We start from the raw sequence: 17,098 nt of genomic DNA, 5'->3' as shown, positions 1-17,098 counted from the left end.
TCAAGAGGTTCTGTCTACATGCTGACCACAATCTAGCTAGGTCTCGAGAAGGTTGCGATTAGCGTTTTAACAAAGCTCCTAGCTTTGGCTACCACATGTCACTCGCAAGCTATGCATGTTGCCAGGAGGATGCATAATGCAGCTTTGACTAAGATAATGAGAGAATTGAATACATAAAATTTGTTACAGAATTAAACCAATAAAAACATAGATTTAACACTACTCACGGTGCTTGAATGGATGGCCTTATTATCTTTGTCTCCTATATAATTTTGTCCCACCTTGAATGTGTATACATTTGTCAACGCCTCTCTTTTTCTTTCTTTTTAGTATGGGCCAAAGTTGTTGATGATTACTGGGATTTGGGCTTGGGCCGAATTTTCATAATTTTAAGCCAGCCTTAAAGAATGTGGCAAGGTCTAGTCCCAATCAAACCCTCTTGTATAGTATATTTCAAAACTTTGGGTGTTTCCTTTTATTTGTGCTTGGCTTGGGGTATATTTTTAGCGTTTTTTTTTTTTTTTCTTATTTTTAATTATTTTTTTGCCTAAAAATTTCTAAATTTTCACATTTTTCTACATATAATTACATTTTCTAGACACAATTATATTTTTGCCCAATTTGTTTTAAAACAAAATAAACCAATAAAAATAGGTCACAACAGCAAACCATCCTAATTGATTCAGGAACCCATATCCATGCCCTAGTCAAACCCATGGACAAGAAATACACATAAGAATGGAATGAAGTTGGGCTGTCAGCCCACTCTTAGATGCGTATTTGTCGCCAACAATGTGAACCATGGGCCATGGCTAGGCTACAAAAACAAAGCCCATGTTACAGCATTTATACTTGTGAGCAGGGGATACCTTCCTGCAGCACATGCTGAAAGAGCATATTGACACCTTTAGAACTTTTTAATTCGAATATATAGCATGCTCAAATTGCTTCTCAAAATCGACACAGAAATGCACATGACATTACAAGAAGTTATGCTGTATGCAGGTTAAGTTCATCTCTAATGGCTTGGCCACATTAATGGCTAGAGAAATTTGAGATAATCATTATGGATATATATAATTGATGCAATGCATAAGATTCAAGTTCAAAGGGTGAATACACAGACACAGTTTTTCCAACAAACGGTTTGTGTGCCATACAACAACATTCCTATCAGTACAGATCAAGTGAAAGCTCGTAAGCAAACAAAAAATACCCCACTTTATACCCTTTCGTTTTCGCTATGTATTGGAATTTTGTCCCATTCTTGGTATCTTTGTCCTATATACTGTTGTACTTGTATACTATTTCGATCACTCTGAATTTTTTGGCTCTGATAATGATGCTGGCGTAGATAAGCTATGGCTGGTTCAAGCTTTCTTTCGAGGACATAAGATTCTATTATCTTCTTATTTGTACTATACCATTTAAGAATTTGGACTTTCTGGGTGGGTTAACGTTAAAACTCGAAAGAGCCAAGCTTAGTGTTCTTCTCAAGCATTATTGATTTGATGTTACTTCATGTCCAGGGCAAGACCTGACCACATCCTATCCCTTCCATGCTCTTTTAGGTAGACCATGCTCGCAGAATTCTATATATACATAGCCCTTTATAACTACAAATTGAAAATAGAAGGATGTACTTAACAAAAGTTACATAATGCAAATTTCGGACAAATAATTATATACACTTCTCTTTGAAGAAAGTTCAATAAGTGTGACCATGCTAACTCTTCTCGTTTCATCATTGTCATTATTATTGAGTTCATACTTCACGCTAATAATGAGAGGAATGTTCTTTATTTTGACTTAGATCTCAAACAAAAAATATATATATTTCAAACCAGTTTACATTAATTATGTAAGAATAATTGTTAAATAATTAAATTCATTATTTATTAACAGCTTAAAATTTTGATATTGGTGATAGTTAATTATTGTACCAAAACAGGTGGTTCTTTTTTTTTTTTTTTTTTTTTGAGAAACCCAAAACAGGTGGTTCTAAATTAGATATATATCTCCACTTCAGCTCCTATTTCAATTAAAAGAAAAATTAAGACCCACATGTTGAACCCACTTCATAACCTCTCATTTTTTTTCCCCATTTGTTGTACCCACTTATTAAGAAAGAATTTGGATTCATATGTGAACGGATGTATTAAAATAATAGTTATGTAAGTAATTAAATAATGTACTCTTTCATATGAATCTAGACATAATTTAGTCAAACTTCGCACTTAATGAATTTAAGAATTGTAACAGGCTAACAAAAGTACATAACAGCTATCATAATATTATTACACCAAACTTAGTTCATAAGCCATCATGGTATCATCTTACCAGCATCTTGGTGTCATCCTCAATGAATTGCTCCCTGTAGTTACAAGGTGTGTGTGGGATGGAAAGACTATAACTGTAACTCACAAGGAATCGAAGAAAACTAGTATAATATTGATGATTTCCTTCCCCTCCCAATCCTAACTAGATATACCTAACAAGAAATACAATCATTTCGAATTAGAAATCCCAGTTTTCAATCTATTCAGCAAGATATGATAAACAAACTTAAAAGAGACAAATGTCTGTTTTGGTGGATGATTGTAATGGTACATTACCATTTTTCATATTGTACCCCACTTTTTCATAATTACTTCTTGATTATACAACTTATATAGCTCCCCATTACCCAACCAACAATGGCATTTGGATAGAGTAAATTTGACACTTTCTATCTCCACCATCCACATAATTTGCTGTTTGGAAGACTCATAATATATACCTACCATAACATCCATGCCATAATAGTTTTGTTTTAGTGAGGTGGTAATAATACCCCAATTTCTCTCCCTCTTAATTTTTTTTTTTTTCCCCTTTATCTGACACGTGTCATGGAATAAACTTTAAAATAAAGAAATAATTCTCATGTGTCAACAGGTGATTGGTTTAGCAAATCACCTCGAAGCAAGGTTGTGGTAGTATTTGCACCAACCAATATTGTTTAAGATTACATTATATGATCATATACGGTCGGCCTTATTTTTTTGTGAACAATATAGTAGGTTATAAATCTGGTTAGGAGATGAAGACACAGAAAATTTGGATGATTAAACAATATAGTAAGTTTGTCAATTGCATCCAATGATTAAGCTGAAGCTTTAACTTCATAAACCCACGTTGGCTCTTTAATGGTGGAGAATATCCAAGTGAACTTTCTTTTCTTTTCTTTCCCTTCATTTCTAAGATTAAAAAGAAGTCAATCTTAGATAATTTTGTTCTGTTTCGAAAAGAAAGCTAATTTACTTTGTGGGGAATGTTTTTATATTGCACAATGATTGCATCAGCAAAAGGCAAAAGCCTAAGATAAGGAATTTAATTGTACAAAGACGATTTTTTCCATTTGCATTCAAAGAGAACCACCCAAATTTTCAAACTGATTTTATCATCAATTCGTGAAGGAGAAGCAAACATAAACCAGAAAGATGGCGAGTTAGAGCCTTCCCAATAAACCACCTTCTTTGACTTGGAAAGGACAACGCTATCGCGTAACGCATTTTCTTTGCTTTCAATTCTCTCTCTTTCCCTTTCACTTTCTCTCTCTTTCTCTTTCTCTTTTTCTTTTTCTTTTTCTTTTGCCCCACTAGATATGAGGGAGAACATTATTAAGAGGAATTGCCGAATTTCTACAATTGGCTTTTACCATATAATACTATACATTTCTACAATTATATTTCTTTAACATGCAAATTGTACGGAGCTAAGAGTGGTGTAACTCAATTGGTATCTTCTAGTATTTTTAACAGAGATATTCGGGTTCATATTCTATCACACCCTTGATTATTTAATTATTAAAAAAAGTTAAATGCAACTTTTAAGTTTTTAGACGGAAGTTTTGTCTATAATGCAAACAATTTATTATACAATGCTTAAGCTCCATTTAACCCGAGCACAAAAATGAGATCCAAGAACTTTGATGTTTGTAAAGATCTCATCAAAGAAATGACCCAAAAAAATGAGAATGTATGATGCACTTTTCAAACAACAAGTTGAAAATTTACTAATTCAATTTACAAGAAAATAGTTGTCCTCTTTCGACTCATTGAAATCAAGGACATATGCAGCTAAGTTTGTTTGTTTGTTGTCGTTTTTTTTTTTTTTTTTTAATAACATCATTGAGAAGGAAATAGGGGTGTGCAATCAACCCATAAATCTGCCAAAACTGACCTTGTCCAACTAACCCGCCAGATTTGGTCAGTTTTTAAGGGTTGGTGGGTTGGGTTGGATTGTCAAAATAATTTTTACAGTGGGGGTCTGGCTGGATGTGAGTCAATAGATTCACAAATCTACCTAATCCAACCAGACTCATCTATATTTAATATATATTTTAAAATATATTATATGATTTTATTATTTATTCTTTTATTTATTAGTTGAGTTGAGATAAGACTATATAATATCCTACTAACTATAGAATAATAAAACTAGTTCATTTGTATTTGATACACTACCAATATCTATTGTCATTTGTATTGGTTTAAATTTTGAAACACTAATAAAATAGTTTGTGTTGGATTGGTGCTATCCTCAAGTTTATTAGGTTATAAATTTGTCCTTATTTGTGTTGATGCTATACTAATGCTCAATTTATAAATAAATAAATAAGTACAACCCGTTCCATGTGAGTTGGATTGGGTTGGGTTGGGTTGTATTTTTTTCAACCTGACCATAGTGGATTAGATTGAAAAAATTTCTAAACTTGACCTGTGCACACCCCTAAAAGGAAAGTAGGAGACAAGTTGGGATCGCACATAGAAAATGGAGGGAGACTTAGCAAGACAAATGTGCATAATGAATAATAATGATGTTACTGGCACAACAAATTAATGTAACATTACTAACAAATAAAATCATAATTGACATCACTTCTATTGTATATCAATCTCAACTTGTTTTTCGATAGTTATGAAATTTATTGTGATTTTAGATCTAAAGGAAGTGAAAACTTTTTAATCTCAATAGGATATTTAAAGTTAAAAATTAAAGACTTCCTTTATTTCTCTATTCTTTTTCATTTGTTAAGAAATTAAGTTTCTATTTGTTTGATTTTGAAACAAAATGAGATAGGGATATCACTACTAGAGAATAGACACTCCTCCTAACTCCTAAGTCCTATCATTGATGTTACTTTTTAATCTCAATAGGACATTAAAAGTTAAAAATTAAAGACTTCCTTTATTTCTCCATTCTTTTTCATTTGTTAAGAAATTAAGTTTCTATTTGTGTGATTTTGAAACAATATGAGATAGGGATATCACTACTAGAGAGTAGACACTCCTCCTAAGTCCTATCATTGATGTTACTTTTTAATCTTAATAGGATATTAAAAGTTAAAAATTAAGGACTTCCTTTATTTTTCCATTCTTTTTCATTTGTTAAGAAATAAAGTTTCTATTTGTGTGATTTTGAAACAAAATGAGATAGGGATATCACTACTGGAGAGTAGACACTCCTCCTAAGTCCTATCATTGATGTGGTTCCATCCAGATTTCCCAATTAAATTGGTGAGTATCAAAACCGACGTCAATGATATTTACAAGAAAATAAACGGGGACCCAAAAAAGGCAAGGATTTGGAAAATCGCATTTTTTTTGTAGTAATATTTGGATGGTGGTCCTGTTATTGTGAATTGTCCATTTCCCCACAATCAACTTCATCTGCCCCCAAATGCCAAATGTGAAAAATGGCGTTTATCCTATCTTCTGTTTTATTTGACCTTACTAGTCACTGAAAGTTGGAAGTTAATAACTAAAATTCTTGATTGTCCATTTCAATTGTTGCAAGTTGACATAAAAATCAAAGGAAAGTTAATTTTTACTGACAAGTGTGAGAACGTTGGAAGCTTAACTTGTTTTGAGTTTTAGTGTGCGTTTGGCATAAATTATTTTTGTCAATTTCTTTTACTATTTAACTTATTTTTGCTACTATTTATGGATCTCACTGCACTTTTTAGTACTATTTATGGGTCCTACTATATTATTTCAACTAACTTTTACCTTTCTCTATAGTACATTCAGCAAAAAAATTTCAATTTCAGTAAAAAAATTTCAATTTCAGCAAAATAAACGGACCACACACAAATACTTAGCAAATACCTATGTTGCTTCCTCAAAAGTCAAAAGAGACTAATAGTCGTAGGTAATAACCAGTTTTGCACCAAATTTTTGAAACTGCATAATTTTTCGTAATTATAAGTAATTTCTTGTTATTAACGGCCAGAATGTGTCAATTATTGCGTTTAGAAGCTTAGCTAGAAAGGTACCAACTAACAATTTTAGTGCATTATTATGTATGTTTAACTTAATTTGCTGTAAAGATAATACATTGAGGAGAGTTCAAATCAAATTTTAGTATAACATACTTAGATATTTGAATACCACTTAACTTAAAATTTTAAATTAATAGACGTATGTCCAATATATTACATTAATTTCTCAAATGATTTATTTTTCTCCGTGTGAAACTTTCACTCACATATGTATAATCAACAAGTTCTCCTCTTTATGAGTTGTTGCCTATTTGTAAGCTTTGAGACCGTTAGATCACTTGTTAGGCCACAATTAACTCCTATTAACTCCCTCTTATCTATGTGTTTTTTAATTTATTTTATTTCTTTTGCTTCACCGCATGACATCCATAGTTCCATACTCCATAGGATCTGTAAAGCCACAATTTTCAATTTAAAAAGTCTATTAAATCTGCACTAAAAAAACCTCCAATACAAATAAATTCAATCTCCAAATAAAAACACATGTCTCATCTCCAAAACTATAAAATGACCTAAACTCCATAACATTTAAACATGTAAAATGTATATAAAAAAAATCTCAAACAAATCCTCACAAAATCCATCTTTTGAAATTAAAACTTAAAATTCTAGTTTATCAAAAAAAATAAAAATAAAAATAAAAACTTAAAATTCTAACACATAAGAAACTTCCAAAAACAAGTGCTTGAAATCCCAACAATAGTCTAACTGCAACATCGTGATCACCTTCCAGCACCCACTTGTCACTACAAAATTGAGTAACTGATCTAAAAATATATATGAACAACAATATAAAAGTAAAAGCTCGATCAATAAGTAAGAATTGATACTAGGTTAGCATGAAACATAAATGATTGATCGTATTATATGCATAGCAAAGTATTAAGCGGCGCCAAGTGTTACTCAGGTCTCAGGGTGGTCATGTGACCACCCTGACCTGAAATTTTTTTTTTTTAAATATTTTTTAAAAAAAATTGAATTTTAAATTAATGTAAGTCATTGACCACCCTTTAATAAAATAAAAAAACTTGACCACCCTAAATAAAAATGAGCCCATTAAAAATACAATTCAACCTCTTCAAAATTTTAGTTCATTGAATGTTGAACAAAAAAATTGCGAAAAATGTTATATTCATAATATTTTCATAACATTTTCATAATAAATACAAAGTAGCAGGTTGTTACTGGTGAACAAAAAAATAATTTCAATGGTAAATTTAAATTAGAATTAGTAAAAACTTACTATCAAAGCTTTGTTGTAAAAGTATTGCAAAAATGTTATGAATATAGCACTTCTAAAGAATTGCCCAAACAAAAAAAATTAGCCTAAAAGCGCGAATCAAACATTTAATTGTGATTTTTTTTAAATTTATTTTAAAGGACATATTTTAAAATCACTATTTTTTTAAATAAAAATGCACATTTTTCAAATAACTAGTTTGTTAGTGCTTGCTTTGGTTTTTAGTCGAATTTGTTAGATTTATGTGATATACATTTTTTTTTTTTAAAAGCATTTTGTTTATATTGTTACTTCTTTTATTGGTCTTTATATTATTACGTATTTAGGTAATATGTTGGTAATTGAATGGGGAAATCAGTAATTTAATGATTGCTTGTGTTTTTTGTGTGTGCGTTTGTTTGTTTGTTTTATTTTTTAATTTCATTAAATTTAAGTTTTTTAATGATCACCCTTAAAGAAATTCTTGGAGCCACCAAGTATATGCACAACGTCACAAATACAAAATTCAATATGACATGTCCTACCCCCCCCCCCCCCCCCCCCAATGGATAGAGTCACGCCCATGTATTACGCTCATGGGTCAAACTTTCAAAGAACTCAATTTTTATGAAATGTGCATAGCTCCCCAAAGTTTTTGTGTATTTTCTATATAATCTTCTTACATTTATTATTAATTTTTATGCTTTAATCGGTTATTATTTTGGGCCCCTCAATATTTAAGTTCTAGCTCCGCCCTTGTTGCCACTAATCTCTTCCATCTCTGACTTGGTCCTGAGTGTCTTTGAAGGAGATTGAGAGTGTGATTATCTGTTTTTGACCCTCAAAAAATAATCTGCAAGAGAGAGAGAGGTTATACATAGACGACTCTTTTTTTTTGGGTCATATAAATAATCATTAGTTGTTAAACATGTGCCATCACTTCATCTATTTGAAACTAGACTGCTTTATTAATAATTGATTGATCAATCTGATGGAGAAAAGACTTGATGAATCATCAATTGTTTAATTAATTTGATAGAGAAAAAAAAGACATGATGATCACAAAGTCTTTCCACGGCACAGACGAAGAACAGGAATTGGAGGAAGAAAAAGAAAACACTAATTCCAAGAGATGCGCCACTTCATTTGCACTTCATGTGCCTTTCATGTTTATCTAGTACTATTTAATTATATAAGTTGCCTATCATTCTCTTCATGAAGCTGTTCTTGTATTATGTTTATTCATATATAGGCTTTCGGCTGTTTAATTAATTAGTTTTTTTTTTTTTTTTATCCATATTCAATTTTATTTTGTTGGCTTCTTGTTAGTGGAACTTGCAATTCTAATGATTAATCTGCTGCTTATTTATGCCCCTTCTAGGATTCAAATGTTGTAATATTTTATGGTCTATATTTGGAGCATTTTGGCTACAATATTGGCGGTTGCATTGGGTGTGGAAGACTCCATTTTAAGTAAAGTAAATTGATTATAGCTTTCAAGTAGAGTTTGTAATGTGTTTTTATTTTTGTTTCTAAAAATAGAAGTAACACAAACACTCACAACCTATCAATTTTTGGTATAGACAGAAATTAAACTCCAAACTTCTTATTCAACTATCAAAAACTTTATTTATATTATATTCATTATTAATAATTCTCGAGGGCTAAATTCTACTCATTTTTTGGAAAGCGAAGTAATATATTGAGGATAACTCCTTGGTAATTATCGCCGCAAATACTATTATTGTCATTTGCATAAGTCGCTCTTGCCAGGTGTAAGTCTATTCTACATCTAGAATTGTAGGTGCAAGAGGGAATTCTCAATGTTTCAACCAATGGGAAGTAGGGCACAACGTAGACGCGGTGTCTTTCAAACAACACGTTTAGAGTACAGGGTCATTAACTCATTATTGCAGAGTAATATACTAATAGTCATAGACACACGCTAACCCTCTAATCTGAACACCCAATGGGAATGGGAATGGGAATGCCCACACATTTAGTCTATTACACAACCAATCCACGAAATTTGGTTGTCTCTGTCATTCTTTTTGGTACCTGAGACATTGAAAATCTTCCCACATATGTAGAGAACGATACATCATGATTCATGAAATGACTGAATTTATGTTAAAGGTTTGTATTCTTCACTCATATACATCTCCAATATCTTAGTGGGGTATGAAATCCATTCAAATAATTCAAATTTTCTTAACCGCATTTTATATTTTTCTTAAAAAATGTATTAATTTTTATCTAAAATGATTCATTAACAAATCTCCTAAAGTTACCCGTTAATAAGATCCAACAATAAATTCTAATCAACAACCTCATTATAAAAGTTTCTATCTTATACCCCAATATTTTTTCCTAATTTTTTTGTTATCATTATTATTCCCTCTGTCCCACTTTTTTTGTCCTCTATTCCATTTTAAGATATCCCAAAATATTGTCCTATTTCTAAAAATAAAAGTCATTAATTTACTAATATTCCTATTATACCCCTATTAATTTACTAATTTAATTTTTTGATAAATTTTTTTAAGGGTAGTTTTGGAAACTTATACATTTTTAAAATGTAGACAAGAAAATAAATAATGTTCCCTTAAAAAGTTTGACTTTTCAAACATGATAAAAAAAGTGGAACGGAGGGAGTATTTTTTAAGCTAAGCATATAAATCCTTTATTTGTTCTCCAAATCAAATTATCAGTAATCCATATAGCATTGATCCTATCAAATTATTAAATTATTTTATTATAAAATAGTAATTACTAATTACATGTACAAAATGTATATGCAAGTATAAAATCAAAACACGTATAAAAAAATAAATAAAGAAAAACTCATTGTGTTTATGAAATTCTAACCAAAAAATCAATTTCACATTCCAATTTTTTTGCATAATTATTATTTACGTTGTGTAAGATTGCTTTACACCACCTAAGTACTTATTATAGAATTCATATTTTGAAAATCTCACCGTTGAATTACATGTTCTATATGTTCTTAATATTCATGCTAATTTTCATGTCAATTGAATGTTATTTACCATTCGATCAATAAACTCATCTTTTATGAATTATTTTAAACTACAAAAACTTGAATTTTTACATTTGTTTCAGGACATGACTATTAATCTTTAATCACCTTGAAAATTGCAAGCATGGAGAATATACGAAGATAATGTAATCTAATTGTGGATTTGTCAAAATTTATATTCAATTAAAAAATATTAAGTGTTGTAATAATGCTTAAAGTTACACCAAATATAACTTAAACCCAACTCTTGTATATATATATAAAAGAAACACAAAATATATAGGTGACAATATCTGACATGATTTGCGAACATAACACTGACACAATACAAAATTAACAAGTTAGGGTTAAACCTTAGCAGGTTCGTGTCAGATTAAGGTCAACAAGAATCACTTAATAATTGTGTCAATTCAAGTTAAACACATTTCAACTTGTTTGACCCTTTTAATTGAGAGTCATTATATCAATTTGCCATTCAACTTGAACAACTATTAACCAAATGACTTTTGAACTTGTAATTTTATTTTAAGGAATGACAACTATTACCTTTGTTGTTTTTTTTTCTAAATTTATGGTTATAATTATATTTTAAATGTTCAGTATTTTGTTCGGAATCTAGTTGTATTGTATATGTGCTAAAAAATATATGAGAATTGCTTTAAACAAATTATTTATGTTAGATAGGCATGTTAACCGGACTTAATAATTAAATGAGTTATGTCAAGCCATATCAAATATCAACCCTAACACAACATGTTTATTAAATATATTATGTGAGTTTCATCGTTATCTACCTATTTAATAAACATATCATGTTAAAATCAATATATAACTTGTATTAATTTAGGGAATAAATTGAGGACAATTCTCTGCAAATGTGCAATTTATGGCTTTTATTAATTTAGGGGAATGTTAGTTTTGCCCCTAATTTAAAATAAAAATAAAAATAAAAAGCATAAAGAGGCCTAGAAAGCTTACCATGTGCCATCTGTATGTGATCTCCACCCACAAACATCACAATATTAAAATATAAAAAAGAACGTTTTATTATTATTTTATTATTTTTCCTGAGAAAAAAGTTATCGAACGTTACAAAGACGCATAAAAACAAGTAAACAACACATTCATTACCATATAAAAAGCCACAGAAAATTCCGATTCCCAGTGTTTCTATTAGCTCCACCACAACCCACATCAAATCATCATTCTCTCTCACTTTTTATCTTCATCATCAAAAAATCGCAGACTCTTTTTTTCATTTCCTATCTCTCTTCCTCTGCAAAATTCACAACAATCATCTTCCAAATCAGAGAAAAAAAAAAAAAAAAACAGGCTGGTTCACAGGTCAGTTTTATGTACAACGTTTTCTAATGTAAAAATACAAAAACATAATAGACGATTTTGTTTTATTGACCTTGTTTTTTTCTTATTTGTACGACAACAGGTTGATGAACAAGAATAAGAGCTTGTCTTAGCGCTTTTGATCCTTTCTCGGTTTAAAGTTTGAAACTTTCAACCAACCAATCGGATAAGTTGAAGAACAACAACAAGAAGAAGAAGAAGAAAAAAAAAGGTTTATTTTTCTTTTTTGTTTTTTCTTTGTTATGTATTACTATGAATTTGTAAATTTAAGCTTTGACTTGTTGTTAATGGGGTCCTTTTTATTTTTAATCCTCCAATCAAGTAGTAACCATAGCTATTTCCCTATTCGACACGACACGGTAACGCTGTAGAATCGACTTGTTCAACAACTCTATTTGCCTTTTCCTTCTTCCTCGACTTTCTTTTACCAAGAAAGTGACGGATATGGCGGAAAATCCATAGTTGGTGAGCATTAGTTTGTTTTAGAAAATGAAAAATTGTCGTCACCATTTTCTTTGTTGTAACTGTTTCATTGGGTATCGCAAATTATCTTTTTTTTTTTTTATTTATCCATTTCTCTCTCTCTCTCTCTCTCTCTCTCTCTCTCTCTCTCTCTCTCTCTCTCTCTGTGTATATTAATATATTTTCTGGGTTGTTGGGTTTGTTCACAGGAAATGAGTAATTCTTGTGAGGATTGTGGCTTAGAAGAGAAAATGGGTAGCCAGAAAATCTCGGTTTCAGATCATATAAACGGTTTTCAATACACCGCAGATAAATCAGATAACTTTGTTATTGACATGGATAGCTTCTCTCATCCCACCAATAAAGATAATACAGCAAATTCAAGAATCACAGTAAGTTTTTCTTATTCTTCTTTCTTTTTTTTTTTTCTTATGTGGACTAATTTTCATTGTGGTTGACCCGATAGCCCACGTTGCAAATTTTCTTTTGGCTTTCGTGTATTTTAAGTCAAAACCATTTTCTCTCTCTTTTTTATTTTTTTATTTTGGTAATTGTTAATTTCTTAATTGTTATTGAGAATCTTCAAATGTAGGAAACAATCAACATGTCTGAGATAAGACCTATTAGCATTGGACACAATTATAATCGAATGTCTTTCTCAGGTGGTAGTTAGTTATTGGTTACTATCTGCCATCATTTCCAATGTACTTTTTTCAAATATACATGAACAAAAGTAAACAAATAAACTTAGTATCATTATCCTAATTTTTTTAAGGGTAGCTTTATTTACCTTGCTAATCTGCTTGGATAAGGATGATTATCAATGACTTTTCTTTTGTTTTGACATGTTCTTATGGATGATAAAAGTTGCAGAGAAGTCATTCAAGAAAAGGGTCACAGCGTGTTGTTGATAAAAAGATTGGTTCAATTGCTACTTCAAACGATAGAGATAATGGTGTTGCCACATCCTCACCCAGAGGTATCATTTCCTATAACAATACAAAAGTGAACTCAACTCAACACTATTATTGTAGGGACTGGTTTGATGAATTTGATTTGTCTATTTCCAACTCTCCTATTTGTCCCTATATTGATAGATCGATTTGTTTTTGACCCTCTGGAGTTTGGATCATTGGTTCAAATATAGACGAATAAACTTGAATTCTAAGATTTAGGTAAGTGGCATAGATGTAACATATTTCTGATAAAGATCATTACCTACCTGTACCTGCTTCCCTCCGAGGTTGGTGGCTCACAATTGCTTGTCTCCTCAATAAATTGTCAACTTACATGAATTAGTGTGCTTTTTCTTTTTTTGGTTGGGGGTGGGGGGGAATTTGGTATCTATCTTTGCTGATTTTTCACCTACTTTTACTTGCCTTGAATAACGGTAAAGAGTAAGACACTCTTGGTCAATTAGGATTTTTTTTTTTTTTTCCATCTATGAGAAGGGTTGAGAAATTAGTTCAAAGTATTGGATTTCAATTAGCTTAATTGATAAAATCTTTTATCTATGACCAAATAAACTAATTGGAGCTTAGCCTAATAATAATTAATAGAGATCAATCAACCTAAAGTTGACGCCATATGTTTAAATCTTATTGTATCTATCAAAGAAAGAAAATTAGCTTGAAATCTTGCGCCTTTGATAATGTAAAGCCAACTCACTCTTATATGATTGTCACGAGGTCAATGTGGTGAGTAGATTACAATTATGAAAGTGATGTGTTGAATGCTAGGTCATTGTACTGTGTAGAGCAAATGAATTTGGAACTAAGGTGCATCTGGGTCCTTTTGCATTTCTTTAGTTTGGCAAGTACAAATGACAGATTATCACTGCTTGCTGTTGGCATACATTTCTTGGAAGCGTGTGCAAATCCATTATTGGCAATTAGGTGTTGAAGATATTCTTGACAAATATATTCTATATGCATATTGGAGATGAAATTATTAATCGCCAGTTTCTATGGTAGGGCCTAGCACGCCTGAAAAGTCCAGTATGGTGGCAGTAGGGACCATGGATAATTGCAGCAGCCCACAAGTTCATCATCAGATCACTATCAACACCAGCAACATCAGCACTCCCACCGAAAGCAGAGGCATTTCGAGGAGAAATAGTTTCAGGCGCTCTCCATGGCTGCTTGATCCTAAAAGGGTTCTTTTCCTCTTTGCCACCCTGTAAGTCTACAATTTCTGCAGCTCTCTATTCAGACTTTCTGCCCTGTCTGGTACTAGTAGCACTGCCACAAAATTTATAGAAATTTCCTTATTTGGTAACTTCACTAAAGAGCTTTAAGGATATACATACATTCACTGTACAAACTTTATAAATTTCAGAACTTTAGAGTAATATTCACTGTAATTTGTCAAACACTCAAAAGGCTTCAGAGCTTTTCAGTTAAAACTCTACTTCCTTTAGCAATGCCAAACGGGCATGCTTTGTTTCCTCGAATTTAGTGGTTTATTTATTTTGGTGACAGGTCAAGCATGGGAACAATTTTGTTAATATACTTCACCCTTTCAATTGGAAAGCACAATGCAAATGAAGATGGTCCAGATTGGTAGCAGGGAAAATAGGCTCAGCCTTAAAAGACAAATGATAGTGGCACCCGAACTAGGATAGAAACATAAGCATTCAGGGCTCAAGCAGTTTGTGGTGGGGGGTCCATTTTGGAGATATGGGGCTTCTTTGATGGGTATACTAAAACAAAATGCTGAATTGAAAGAAGGATACAGAAGAAAAAATAGAGGATACACAAAAGTTAACCAACTTTCAATTAACATGGCCTCCAAGTTGATAATTCTGGAGCTTTTCTCCGGGCCATAAAAAATTTACAGATGGAGACAATGACATACTGCATTCTGACAAAGACAAAGAATCTTCTTTTCAATACGGAAATGGCAGAGATCAAAAAATACTTGTTTTTGCTTTGTCATTACTATTTCTCTGCACGGCTTAGTGGAGAATCAGAAAGTTTACTTTTTGTTCACTTTCTTGCCCATACCTTCCATTCTGTTTGCCCTTTCGGCTCTCCTTAGTTTTGAATAGACCCTTTGTGTTGTACGTGGCTTCCATGTGAGTAGGCAAAGGTACAAAAAGTGAAATAACAGTTACATATATATATATATAAAAGAGATGAAATCGTTTCTGTATGTGCCAGCACGCATGCGCACTTAAACTCTCTTTTTTTTCTTGTTTTTTTTCGAAAGTGCGCTAGTGAAGCCAGGCCTTTGTCTAGCATTGAATAGACTAAAATTTAGGTAGATGTGGTGTGGACTGAGGAGGCTCAATAATTTTCCCAATTTATTGTATGGTTTGTGACTAATTTTTAAGTCTTGGGGGCAGAATGAAGTAGTGCTTCTGAACATTAAAAAATTTAATTTTAGTAGTTAGTACACAGCAGGAGCAAAATGCTTTGACAGACATGGTAACACGTGTTCAAAAATCAACACGCAATGATTTTTGCGTCAAGATGTAAGCAAAAATCAACATACAATGATGAATGCAATATAAATACAATAAAATAGCCGCAACAACAGTTTTATTAGCTAAAAGCAGGCATCTGTCAATGGGCATATTCCAGAACTAAGTTTAACTTGGTATGATATGACATGGAAAAGTTTTGCAAGTAATGGCCACAGCATGAACCCCATCCTGTCTAAACCCTAAGAGTAATTAGTCACAACTCTATCCACTATAAGCAAAACTAGGTGCAATTTCTTAGGGTCAGATATGCAGTAATTTAGATTCTCCAATTAAATCCAACCTTGTGGCTAATTCCCGTATGGCTGAATCTTGTTGTCATTAGAGGAAATAACAATATTAATGGTTGTTTTGTAATTAGCCAACACAACCACATAGTTAATTTTAATTGGGGAACTCAAAGTATAGGACGTGCAAAACTATTCTTAAATTTTTGCCTATTTACTTGAAGAACTTTTACTCTGATTTTTTTTTTTTTTTTTTTCCAGAAAACACACCCAAATTACTGATCAGCAATACCCCAAAAGTGGAAAAAAGACCCCAACGTGAGCTATGTTCAGGTGGTTTTACAGCAAATAATACAAAGTATATTCTTCTATTTATATATACTATATTTCTTCAAGCTCCTTGTGTTGCTTAGTTAAGGTTTGCAGAAAATCCTACCCCGTTCTGCCCCTCCATAGAAAGAATTGCCTCACCACAGACTTTAGAAGCATTAATTTTCTGGACATCAATCCGTAAATGACCAAAAAGTTCCATTTAGAATGTCTGCCACATAAAACATGGGGATAGGATAACAACTGGAGGAAACATGACTCACCAACATCAAATCCATGACTCAGGATCAACAATAAAATAAACCGACTTAAGTGCATTTGATTAAGCAGATGTCAATTTGGCTGATTAGAATAGCAGGGTCCTCCAAATTCCAATAGGCCACAGTTTGTGGTAGGTTCATCAGTTCATGCCTTCATAGAAAGAAAAAAAGACACACACACACACACACACACACACATATATATATATATATTGGTGTTTCTATGACGTAGTCCCGGTGTGACCGGGGGGAGGGAGGATTTGGGGAGAATCAAATTGACATCTGACTATAGCCTCATTAAGCACATGTTAGGTGCTTTCTAGAAAAGGTAACATGTGAAGGTAATAGCTCTAATCAACCAATCATGTGAGATGAACAGTAGCAACAATTCT

At 31.8% G+C, this 17,098-nt stretch overlaps 1 protein-coding gene across 5 annotated transcripts; it reads left to right on the top strand.

The window, feature by feature from the left end:
- The first annotated feature begins 11,705 nt into the window (after positions 1 to 11,705).
- Positions 11,706 to 15,738, top strand: LOC115989664. Of its 5 annotated transcripts, none has more exons than XM_031113472.1 (7): positions 11,706 to 11,925; positions 12,026 to 12,154; positions 12,269 to 12,408; positions 12,615 to 12,797; positions 13,273 to 13,384; positions 14,367 to 14,583; positions 14,886 to 15,738. In XM_031113472.1, the coding sequence occupies exons 4-7, from the start codon at positions 12,618 to 12,620 to the stop codon at positions 14,968 to 14,970; spliced, it is 594 nt and encodes a 197-aa protein (XP_030969332.1). In that variant the 5' UTR covers positions 11,706 to 11,925; positions 12,026 to 12,154; positions 12,269 to 12,408; positions 12,615 to 12,617; the 3' UTR covers positions 14,971 to 15,738. The 5 variants fall into 5 exon arrangements, with proteins under 5 accessions (XP_030969332.1, XP_030969334.1, XP_030969335.1 ...); XM_031113475.1 differs by having other exon boundaries at positions 11,708 to 11,925; positions 14,379 to 14,583; XM_031113474.1 differs by lacking the exon at positions 12,269 to 12,408.
- Positions 15,739 to 17,098: the final 1,360 nt, after the last annotated feature.

The sequence above is a fragment of the Quercus lobata genome, chromosome 5 (genome assembly GCF_001633185.2).
Source record: "Quercus lobata isolate SW786 chromosome 5, ValleyOak3.0 Primary Assembly, whole genome shotgun sequence".
NCBI lineage: Eukaryota > Viridiplantae > Streptophyta > Magnoliopsida > Fagales > Fagaceae > Quercus > Quercus lobata.
The sequence above is the reverse complement of the archived record's forward strand: the minus strand, read 5'-3'. Positions and strand labels throughout refer to the sequence as shown.

Bases quoted from the DNA above. Each gene is read 5' to 3' on its own strand.
- LOC115989664 (XM_031113474.1), top strand. From the start codon at position 12,618: ATGAGTAATTCTTGTGAGGATTGTGGCTTAGAAGAGAAAATGGGTAGC. The intron at 13,385-14,366 runs GTATCATTTCCT...ATTAATCGCCAG, and splicing joins TGCCACATCCTCACCCAGAG to TTTCTATGGTAGGGCCTAGC. The intron at 14,584-14,885 runs GTAAGTCTACAA...TTTTGGTGACAG, and splicing joins CTTTTCCTCTTTGCCACCCT to GTCAAGCATGGGAACAATTT.